General features: G+C 41.1%; 1 protein-coding gene across 1 annotated transcript; it reads left to right on the top strand.

Annotated features, from left to right (window-relative positions):
* Positions 1-5,559: 5,559 nt before the first annotated feature.
* On the top strand, positions 5,560-9,326 carry C1GALT1C1 (C1GALT1 specific chaperone 1). The gene is made up of 2 exons (XM_002763226.7): positions 5,560-5,722; positions 7,952-9,326. Exon 2 carries the CDS (start codon positions 7,957-7,959, stop codon positions 8,911-8,913), a length of 957 nt encoding a protein of 318 aa, XP_002763272.1. The 5' UTR covers positions 5,560-5,722; positions 7,952-7,956; the 3' UTR covers positions 8,914-9,326.
* Positions 9,327-11,982: the final 2,656 nt, after the last annotated feature.

The following is an 11,982-nucleotide window of genomic DNA, read 5'->3' as shown; positions in this document are numbered from 1 at the left end:
AACAAAAAAAAAGCCCTACATTAATCATCTTACTAACTTTATTTAAAAGGCTAAGTATATTTAAGTGATGCTTCAAGTTAAGAACTGGGTTCTTAGACAATCTCTCACTAACAGCACTTTGGTGTTGAAAATCCTATGGTTTATTCTGTTTCAGAGCATCTTACGTCATTTTTAAATAAGTGAATTCAGCAAAGTCTCAGGATACAAAATCAATGTGGAGAAATCACAAGCATTCCTATACACCAATAACAGACCTAAAGAGCCAAATCAAGAACAAACTGCCATTCACAATTGCTACAAAGAGAATAAAATACCTAGGAATACAACTAACAAAGGATGTAAAGGACCTTTTCAAGGAGAACTACAAACCACTGCTCAATGAAATAAGAGAGGACACAAACAGATGGAAAAACATTCCATGCTCATGGTTAGGAAGAATCAATATCATGAAAATGGCCATACTGCCCAAAGTAATTTATTGATTCAATGGTATCCCCATCAAGCTACCTATGAAACTCTTCACAGAACTGGAAAAACCCACCTTAAACTTCATATGGAAGCAAAAGAGAGCCTGCATAGCCAAGACAATCCTAAGCAGAAAGAAAAAAGCTGGAGGCATCATGCTACCTGACTTCAAACTATACTACAAGTTTACAGTTATCAAAACAGCATGGTACTGGTACCAAAACAGAGATATAGAACAATGGAACAGAACAGAGGCCTCAGAGGCAACGCCACACATCTGCAACCATCTGATCTTTGACAAACCTGACAAAAATAAGCAATGGGGAAAGGATTCCCTGTTTAATAAATGGTGTTGGGAAAACTGGCTAGCCATGTACAGAAAGCAGAAACTGGACCTCTTCCTGACACCTTACACTGAAATTAACTCCAGATGGTTAAACATAAGACCTAACACCATAAAAACCCTAGAAGAAAACCTAGGCAAAACCATTCAGGACATAGACATAGGCAAGGACTTCATGACTAAAACACCAAAAGCATTGGCGACAAAAGCGAAAACAGACAAATGGGATCTAATTAAACTCCAGAGCTTCTGTACAGCAAAAGAAATATCATTAGAGTGAACCGGCAACCAACAGAATGGAAAAAAATTTTCACAATTTACCCATGTGACAAAGGGCTAATATCTAGAATCTACAAAGAACTAAAACAGATTTACAAGAAAAAAAAATCCATTCAAAAGTAGGTGAAGGGTATGAACAGACACTTTTCAAAAGAAGACATATATGGGGCCAACAAACATATGAAAAAATGCTCATCATCACTGGTCACTAGAGAAATGTAAATCAAAACCACATTGAGATACCACTTCATGCCAGTTAGAATGACGATCATTAAAAAATCTGGAGACAACAGATGCTGGAGAGGATGTGGAGAAATAGGAACACTTTTACACTGTTGGTGGGAGTGTAAATTAGTTCAACCATTGTGGAAGACAGTGTGGCGATTCCTCAAGGACCTAGAAATAGAAATTCCATTTGACCCAGGAATCCCATTACTGGGTATATACCCAAAGGACTATAAATTGTTCTATCATAAAGACACATGCACACGTATGTTCATTGTGACACTGTTTATGATATCAAAGACCTGGAAGCAACCCAAATCCCCATCGATGGTAGGCTGGACAAGGAAAATGTGGCACATATACACCATGGAATACTATGCAGCCATAAAAAACGATGAATTCATGTCCTTTGTAGGGACATGGATGAATCTGGAGAACATCATTCTCAGCAAACTGACACAAGAAGAGAAAATCAAACACCACATGTTCTCACTCATAGGCAGGTGTTGAACAATGAGAACACCTGGACACAAGGAGGGGAGCATCACATACTGGGGTCTGTTGGGGGTGAATGGGGAGGGATAGTGGGGGGTAGGGAGGTTGAGGAGGGATAATATGGGGACAAATGCCAGAGATAAGTGATGGGGGAATGGAGGCAGCAAACCACATTGACACGTATGTACCTATGCAACAATCCTGCATGTTCTGCACATGTACCCCAGAACCTAAAGTGCAATCAAATATACATATATATATTTATATATAATATACAAATATATATATATAATATATATATTTATATTTTATATATAAATATATATATTATTGCACTTTAGGTTCTGGGGTGCATGTGCAGAACATTATATATATATATATATATAATTACCTACCACTATAAGAAGCACTGCTCTTGTATCATTAATATTTCCAGTTTGGTATACAGTACCTTCCTATACTAAAAGAAGAATCATTATATTTTTTTCCCAGCTTTATTGAGGTATGTTTGAAAAACAAATGTATACGATTAAAGTGCACAATGTGACAATTTGCTATATGTATACATTGTGTAAAGATTACCAAAATCAAGCTAATGAACATGCCCATCATCTTAAATAGGTATACTTTTTTTCTAGGAGAAACATTTTACATTGCCTCTTTGTCACAGTCTGAATTTTGGGTGTCATTTCTGTCCTGCCTGGTCCCTTTTTGCAAGGACAGACTGGTTCTTTACACTCTTTAAAACATATTTTTGGCCAGGCATGGTGGCTCATGCCTATAATCCCAGCACTTTGGGAGGCCGAGGCAGGAGTATCACGAGGTCAAAAGATGGAGACTATCCTGGCCAACATGATGAATCCCTGTCTCTACTAAAAATACAAAATTCAGCTGGGCATGGTGGTGTGTGCCTGTAGTCCCAGCTACTCAGGAGGCTGAGGCAGGAGAATCGCTTGAACCCATGAGGTGGAGGTTGCAGTGAGCCAAGATCGTGCCACTGCACTCCAGCTTGGTGACAGAGCGAGACTCTGTCTCAAAAAAAAAAAAGATATTTTTATTGGCATATTTTCCTCTTTTTCTTTTTGTCCCTATAATTTTAGAGATCCCTTTATTTGCTGGTCTTCAAATTCAAAAGTAATAGGTGCTTTTTTATACCAGTGAAACAATTGTACCAGTGAAACAATGCAATACAAAGATGTGTAAAGACAAGGCTAATCATCCCCACCGCAACCTTCTGATGTAATCAATATTAAGAGCTTGCTAAGTATTCTTCCACAACTCTCTTTGTTCATATGAACAGATCAAACCTATGTGCACATGTTTGTTTCCACCAAAACCTAATCATATCATATACAGTATTTTGCAATTTGTTTCACTTTTTATGTATATATATATATACACATACACACATAGTTTATATAATACATGAAATAAACAGACTGCATTACTTAACAAAATATAATGGAAATATTCTGCAGTCTTAAATTCTTTTCCAGTTCTAAAATTCATTTTTTCTTTTCTAGAAGGCCCACTGTCAGAAATAAATTTCAGGCCGGGCGTGGTGGCTCACGCCTGTAATCCAAGCACTTTGGAGGCCAAGGCGGGTGGATCACCTGAGTTCGGGAGTTCAAGACCAGCCTGACCACCATGGTGAAACCCCGTCTTAAAAAAAAAGAAAAGAAAAGAAAAGAAAAGAAAAGAAAGAAAGAAAGAAAGAAAGAAAGAAAGAAAGAAAGAAAGAAAGAAAGAAAGAAAGAAAGAAAGAAAGAAATTTCATGTTGGTATTGTTTAGAAAACATACCACCATTAAAATTATTGGTAATAAATTAATGTCTTTCTTCCCATTTCACTGACAGCTACATGAAGTCAGGGTACTTATTTTGCTAACTACGTATCTCCAGATTTTAAGGTAGTGTTGCCAGGATAGCAACTGCCTACAGTATATTTGTTCATTGTTTCAGAGCTGCCTGAAACCTTCAGTCTACTTAAACTAGGTCACTGCCAACAATCAAATATATGTGTGTCTTTAGGAACTCAGGCCAAAGTAAGTCACCACTCAGAACTATCTGAAAGGAACCTAGTAACGATACGTTTTAAATAATTATAAAAAATTGTGCTTTATAGCAAAAGGCCTTCTGCCACAAAAATGATTTCTTTTTTGAGATAAAGTCTTGCTCTCTCTCCCAGGCTAGAGTGCAGTGGCACGATCTTGGCTAACTGCAACCTCTACCTCCTGGGCTCAAGCAATTCTTCTACCTCAGCCTCCTGAGTGTCTGGGATTACAGGCACGTGCCACCACACCCAGCTAATTTTTGTATTTTTAGTAGAGACGAGTTTTCACCATGTTCATCAGGTTGGTCTCAAACTCCTGACCTCAAGTGATCCGCCCTCCATCCCCACCCCACAGTGCTGGGATTACAGGCATGAGCCAAGCCGACTGGCCAAAAATGAATTTTAAAAGACAGATCTGTCGGGCACAGTGGCTCACGCCTGAAATCCCAGCACTGTGGGAGGCAGAGGCAGGCGGACCACCTGAGATGAAAAGTTTGAGACCAGCCTGGCCAACATGGCGAAATCCGGTCTGTACTAAAAACAAAAAATTAACCAAATGTGGCGGCATATGCCTGAATCCCAGCCACTCAGGAGGCTCAGGCGGGAGAATCACTTGAACCTGGGAGGCAGAGGCTGCAGTGAGCCGAGATCGCACCAATGCACTCCAGCCTGGGCAAAAAAAGTGAAACTCCGTCTCAAAAAAAAAAAAAGAAGAAGAAGTCTGATTACATATTTAGTGGAAAGACAGCTCTGCACTCTTAATTAGGAGACCTGGGGACCGGGAGCAGTGGCTCACGCCTGTAATCCCAGCACTTGGGGAAGTCGAGGTGGGTGGATCACCTGAGGTCAGGAAATCAAGACGAGCCTGGCCAACATGGTGAAAACCCGTCTCAAGCAAAAATACAAAAATTAGCCTGGTGTGGTTTCATCTACTCAGAAGGCTGAGGCAGGAGAATCGCTTGAACCCGGGAGGAGGAGGTTGCAGTGAGCCGGGATTGGACCATTGCACTCCAGCCTGGGCAACAAGAGCGAAACGCTGTCTCAAAAAAGAGGAGGAGGAAAAAAGGAGACTTGAATTCCAGTCCCACCTCTGCCACTAATTTTCTATGAAATAGGCACTACTGTAACATTTTCTGTAGTTTACAAATGAGGGAACTGAGGCACAGCGAGGTGAAGTAATTTTCCCAGCATATCAAAGGATGTGGTGAAGACAGGATTGGATTCCAAGCAGGGGACTTCAGATCTCATTCCAATAATCATAGGGAATGCATGATGCCATAATTCCATGACTATTTCAGGGGCTTGCATTTTTGTCCCAGCCCAGGAGTACTGGGGGGACACCGTCTTGTGAATATGAGGGTTCAAGGACACAGGGGTACATCAGAGAAACCATCAAGAGATCCGATAACAAGCGACAAGGGAGGCAAGAATCTCTCACTCTCACAATTTCTAAGCCAGTAAGATGAAGTGGGAGGTGTCAGTGAGTCGTATGCACGCCGTCCTCTCTGGTTGGGTACAGGCGAGCGTGCGGGTCACGCCAGGCGAACGCACGTCTGTGAACTCGGCGGGAGGCGGGGAGAAAGGGCACACGCTGTGCGCGCAGCGTGCGCGCTAGCCCTTCTGACGCCTGCGCGGGCGGGCAAACGGACGGCTCCGCCCAGCCGCGGGCTCTTTTCCTCCACCCCACTACCCCCGCCTTCGCGGCGCGCGCTTCCTCGCCCTCCCCACCTTTAGCGATACCAACGAGAGGACACCGCCTGCATCTAGAGCAGCCCGGCCAGGAGCGAACCCGAGTGGCGCGCAAACGTGCGAGGAAACCCGTGCGCGGCTGCGCTTTCCTGCCCCAAGCCGTTCTAGACGCGGGTGAGTGGCGGGGCCTCGACCCCCACCCCAAGCGCACCCTGACTCCCCCCATCTCTTGGGGGAAGCCTGGGCCCCAGCCTGCTCCCAGCATGCTCCACGCGGGATGCTCGGGCAGGTGCAGCGGGAGGATTGTCCGCACTGGAGACGGAGACCCTTCTTCCTGGGGGCGCTCTCTTGATCCCTCAAAGGGATCTTGAGGTGACCATCCCTCTCACTTCTCTTCTCAATTTCGTCTTCCTCCCTTTTCCGCCCTTCACCCCAACTACCTTCACCCAAAAAGGTTAATCTAAAAACCACCGGGGTAGTTTCTGCTTCATTTGTGCTCGCGTGCAGTTTTAAGTTTCCCTCTGCACAAAGCACAAAATATCCTATCATATGCATCCCTCGTGTTACATTTTTTGCCTCACTGATGGGAAAAATATCTCCTTAGAATAATTTGTGCAAGTATATTTTTATTTAAAATGTGTAGACTTACTGAGTTTTCATCACTATTTTTGCAGCCGGGAGTAGGATCACCATCAGGAAGAATTCTGGCACATACGCCATAATTGAGCAAAGAGACGTATGTGAATCATATATTGGCCAGAAATAATGAAAACTGCGTGACATGAAATACAAAAATCCTGTATAAATTAATTTTAGAGCACACCTGATAATTCTTATTTTTTCTTTCCCTTTTTTTTTTTTTTTTTTTTTTTTGAGACAGTATGTCGCTCTTGTCGCCCAGGCTGGAGTCCAGTGGCACAATCTTGGCGCACTGTAACCTCTGCCTCCCGGATACAAGCAATTCTCCTGCCTTAGCCTCCTGAGTAGCTGGGATTACAGGCGCCTGCCACCACGCCCAGCTAATTATTGTACTTTTAGTAGAGACGGGGTTTTGCCATGTTGGCCGGGATGGTCTGGAATTCCAGACCTCAGGTGATCTGCCCACCTCGGCCTCCCAAAGTGTTGGTATTATAGGCGTGAGCCACCGCACCCGGCCAATTCTATTATGCAGAGCTTTTTTTCTGACATTTCTCTTACTTCTTGGAACTGTGTTTATTGACATCTGTGAGTGACACAGGAAAGCCTTTTTGCCTTTTGCCCCACCCACCGCTCAGAAATTAGTTCTGCCGAGCTATTCCACACATTGTCCTTCTTGTAGAAGTCAAAATCCCATTTTCTCTAGAGGAAAACCATAGAAATTGGTTTCCTTGTAGCAATATGGTGCTGCTGGGTGCAAAACATCAGTGGTCAACAGATCCCACTTTTCTTTCCATTTGTATGAGAACAAGGATATTCAGTAACCCCTTTATTAAACTCTAATATGGTAGAAGCACTATGGCAATTGTTATTCTGCAATGAAAAAAACATTAAACTGATATCGAGAAATGTGGTTTCTAGTCCACTTCTACCACTGTCTAGCAGTGTGACTGAGTCAGTTATTTAACCTCTGTGGACTTCCATTTCCCTCTCTGTAAAATGAGAAAAGTGACTGACATTGGGTAGTTTTCTAAGGCTCCTTTCAACTTTAAGAGACAATGTCAAAATCTAAGTAGCTCAAATATATATATATATGAGGTGGAGTTTTGCTCTTGTCACCCAGGCTGGAGTGCAATGGCGTGATCTTGGCTCAGTGCAACCTCTGCCTCCGAAGTTCAAGTGATTCTCCTGCCTCAGCCTCCTGAGTAGCTGGGATTATAGGCGTGTGCCACCATGCCCAGCTAGTTTTTGTATTTTTAGTAGAGATGGGGTTTCACCATGTTGGTCAGGCTGGTCTCAAACTCCTGACCTTGTGATTTGCCCATTTTGGTCTCCCAAAGTGCTGGGATTATAGGTATGAGCCACCACACCCGGCCAAAGTCCATTATATTTTTAGAGGTATTTAAATAATGCAAGCTTGTGATGTGAAATTATTTAAAGAGAATGGTGGATGGATAACCTCTGTAACACTGGTTTCAAGGATTAATTAAACCCCCTTAGATGAAGTACAAAACAAATTCTCCACAGAGGAGTTGTTGCAAAGTTCCAGTTTATACCAAACAGTAATCAGATATCATTGGAAGCTAAAGATCCTGAGAGACTTTGATATTATATGCAACTAACTTGATTTCAAGCTTGGGAACCTTTTCTTTTAAGAAAAAAAAAAAACATCAAGAGCAAAATGTAAGTATATAAGGAATGCCAAATCAAATTTATAGACTAATCCTTTTCTGTTAAGTATTTTAAGAGTCTTTTTCTTCTTTATAGGAAAAATGCTTTCGGAAAGCAGCTCCTTTTTGAAGGGTGTGATGCTTGGAAGCATTTTCTGTGCTTTGATCACTATGCTAGGACACGTTAGGATTGGTCATGGAAATAGAATGCACCACCATGAGCATCATCACCTACAAGCTCCTAACAAAGAAGATATCTTGAAAATTTCAGAGGATGAGCGCATGGAGCTCAGTAAGAGCTTCCGAGTATACTGTATTATCCTTGTAAAACCTAAAGATGTGAGTCTTTGGGCTGCAGTAAAGGAGACTTGGACCAAACACTGTGACAAAGCAGAGTTCTTCAGTTCTGAACATGTTAAAGTGTTTGAGTCAATTAATATGGACACAAATGACATGTGGTTAATGATGAGAAAAGCTTACAAATATGCCTTTGATAAGTATAGAGACCAATACAACTGGTTTTTCCTTGCTCGCCCCACTACATTTGCTATCATTGAAAACCTAAAGTATTTTTTGTTAAAAAAGGATCCTTCACAGCCTTTCTATCTAGGCCACACTGTAAAATCTGGAGACCTTGAATATGTGGGAATGGAAGGAGGAATTGTCTTAAGTATAGAATCAATGAAAAGACTTAACAGCCTTCTCAATATCCCTGAAAAGTGTCCTGAACAGGGAGGGATGATTTGGAAGATATCTGAAGATAAGCAGCTAGCTGTTTGCCTGAAATATGCTGGAGTGTATGCAGAAAATGCAGAAGATGCTGATGGAAAAGATGTATTTAATACCAAATCTGTTGGGCTTTCTATTAAAGAGGCAATGACTTATCACCCCAACCAGGTAGTAGAAGGCTGTTGTTCAGATATGGCTGTGACTTTTAATGGACTGACTCCAAACCAGATGCATGTGATGATGTATGGGGTATACCGTCTTAGGGCATTTGGGCATATTTTCAATGATGCATTCGTTTTCTTACCTCCAAACGGTTCTGAAAATGACTGAGAAATAGTAGAAAAGCATGAATATTATCACTGTATAGGACATGTGTTGTCATTATTTGTAGTAGTAACTACATATCTAATACAGCTGTATGTTTCTTTTCTAATTTGGTGGCACTGGTATGATCACACATTAAAGTTAGTACATTTTTAATGGGGGTGTTTTTTTTTCTTTAAAACACATGAATATTGTAAATGTGTTGGAAAGAAAAGTTTTAAGAATAATTTGCAAATAAAGGATATATTAATAAATATATGTGATAAATTCTAAATTATGAACTTTAGAAATTGTGGCACATATTTTTGCTGATTGGTTAAAAAATTTTAACAGGTCTATAGCATTCTAAGGTATGCAAATGATGTCTCTAGTTGTGAATTTGTCATTAAAATAAAACTTTTAGCTGTGTGTTACCTTTACTTCTAATACTGATTTACGTTCTAAGCTTCCCCCGGTGCCAATGGATTTGCCTTCTCAAAATGTACAACCAAGCAGCTAAAGAAATATTAAAGTGAAAGTTGAAAAATATCCCTGAGAAAAAAAAAACTGAAAATTACTTGTTGAAGTTGAGTAATTTTCCTGGAAGCTAATTTAGTGTCATTTCTCAGAGCATACGCAATTTCACTGTAACTGTCGGTACTTCAGCGTGTACATACTGACATTTGGTGCCTATGAAGAATGTCATGTCATTTAATTTTGTTCTCAGTTAATCAAGCTCCCAGCTGCAATTTGAATAAAAATGTACTACTGCTAGGTCAATGAGTTCTGTGGAAATCTTTGAAGAACTTGTTTTGGCCATCTGGCAGTTTCACTTACCTGAGTTGAATCCATTCTGGATTTTGGTTTTTTTGTTTGTTTTTTGAGAGAGTCTTGCTCTGTTACCCAGGCTGGAGTGCAATGGTGTGATCTTGGCTCACTACAACTTCTGCCTCCCTGGTTTAAGCAGTTCTCTTGCCTCAGCCTCCGAAGTAGCTGGGATTACAGGCACCCACCACCATGCCTGGCTAATTGTTTGTATTTTTAGTAGAGATGGTGTTTCGCCATGTTGGCCAGGCTGTTCTCAAACTCCTGACCTCAGGGGGTCCACCCACCTCAGCCTCCCAAAGTGCTGGGATTACAGGCATGAGCCACCATGCCCAATTGGTTCTGGATTTTGTTTCCTTGTTCAAGTTCAGGAATTTTTTCCCATGTTCATTGCTGTACCATATCTTTTTTCAGTGTGGAAGGCCTAACCTGTCTACTTTGCGTTACCATACCTTTTGCCAAATTTCCATGGCTACCCAGAAACTTAATCCAGTGGTAGATGCAATAGCTCCTGTACTGATAAATGTGTGAAATACTTAGAGCTGACTTGTTCTATAATCTGGCCACCACATGCTGTGAGGCCCTATAGGGTATTAGAGCATGACATTTTAGAGTAACTGGCCTTATGATGGTAATGGTCTCCTATAGCCTTAGCAAACCAGAAAGAAAATTTCCTTAAGATGGCCTTGGGCTTGAAGTTACTGATCCTCAGAGTACTATGTAAAACTTTGCTTTATTTATCTGATTTTTCTCATTGAGGGTTTTGGTTAAGATGAAGTGTTACTAGCTTTGAAGAGTAACAAAACCCCTTTATCAAGCACCCTAATATGTGGTCTCAGATGCAATTACCACAATCAAATTATGTTCAATGTGAGTACACTAATAAACAGTATCTCTCAGAGTGTACAGCTTATGTCACCTTGCCCCCAACACCAGTATATTTTAAATTTTTCTTTTTTTTGAGACGGAGTCTTGCTCTGTCACCAGGCTGGAGTGCAATGGCGCCATCTCACTGCAACCTCCGCCTCCTGGGTTCAAGCGATTGTTTCTCCTCAGCCTCCTGAGTAGCTGGGACCACAGGCGCGTTCCACCACGCCCAGCTAATTTTTGTATTTTTATTGGAGATGGGGTTTTACCATGTTGGCCAGTATGGTCTCGATCTCTTGACCTCATGATCCGCCCACCTCGGCCTCCCAATGTGCTGGGATTATAGGCATGAGCCACCACGCCCGGCCTAAATTTTTCGATTGTGTTTATCATCTTTACTTAGTATATCAAAGTATCATAATAAACATGGCAGAATGCATTGAATTGTTTGTTTTGCTAATGAGTGCTAAGGTAACATTGCCTTTTAAACCAAATTGATGCTCTTGATTGTATTCTTATACATGAGTATTTTCTTAATGAAATGTTAGGTGTCTTAAATAATATGCTGTCTCTCTGAACTTATTTGCAGCCAGTCGTGTAGATGAAATCTAATCAATAACAGAGAAAATAGTACTACTGAGGTTGTAGTTACAGATTTGATCACCATATATGACTGTTAGCTTTACATAGAAAAATAACATACTCAGTAACCAAAAACAAGAACCCTAACCCCACTCTTGATGGTAAGAGAGGTGGAAAGAATGGAGGTCTAATGGAAATTGGTCAGGATTGTGAATATACTCTACATGTAGCTAGTGACTATCATATTGGATAGCACAGGTCTAAGAAATTCTAGACGCAAGATCCCACTCCTGGCTGAGACGTGAATAAGAGAAAACTTGAGCCCTCCCTCCCTCCCCCCAAAAAAGAAAAATAAAATAAAAATTTTTAAAAAAAGAAAAAAATAAAACTTGAAGTTTCCTCTAAAAGTTGTGTTTGGTTGTCTCAAATGCAATGGAAATCACAGCATGACTTTTAGCAGACTCCAGCCCATTGCCTTGTGTGAGTTCAATCACTGAATCTTCCTTCTCAAAAGTAAAACATTGGATCTGGAGCAAAATACAGATTTAGACCCCTTGGCTACTTTCTGGGAGTGGGGGACTGGCAGGGAGTAAGCTAAAAGGTTGCTTGTGTGCCAAACCTGATTCATAATGCCAGGATTTTTCTATAATGCACTAAGACAAACTCAGTTATTGGGTGTTCTTAAAGCAGGGCACACCTGTAATAGAAAAGTTACTGAAAATAGAGTCTAATGATGATATACCACTACTTTCCCTTTCATTTGTTAAGAATATTGTGTTCTGGCTGGGCATGGTGGCTCACTCCTGTAATCCCAGCACTTTG

This window comes from Callithrix jacchus, chromosome X (assembly GCF_049354715.1).
Source record: "Callithrix jacchus isolate 240 chromosome X, calJac240_pri, whole genome shotgun sequence".
NCBI classification, from domain to species: domain Eukaryota; kingdom Metazoa; phylum Chordata; class Mammalia; order Primates; family Cebidae; genus Callithrix; species Callithrix jacchus.
Note: the sequence above shows the minus strand (reverse complement) of the source record. Positions and strands in the feature narration are given on the sequence as shown.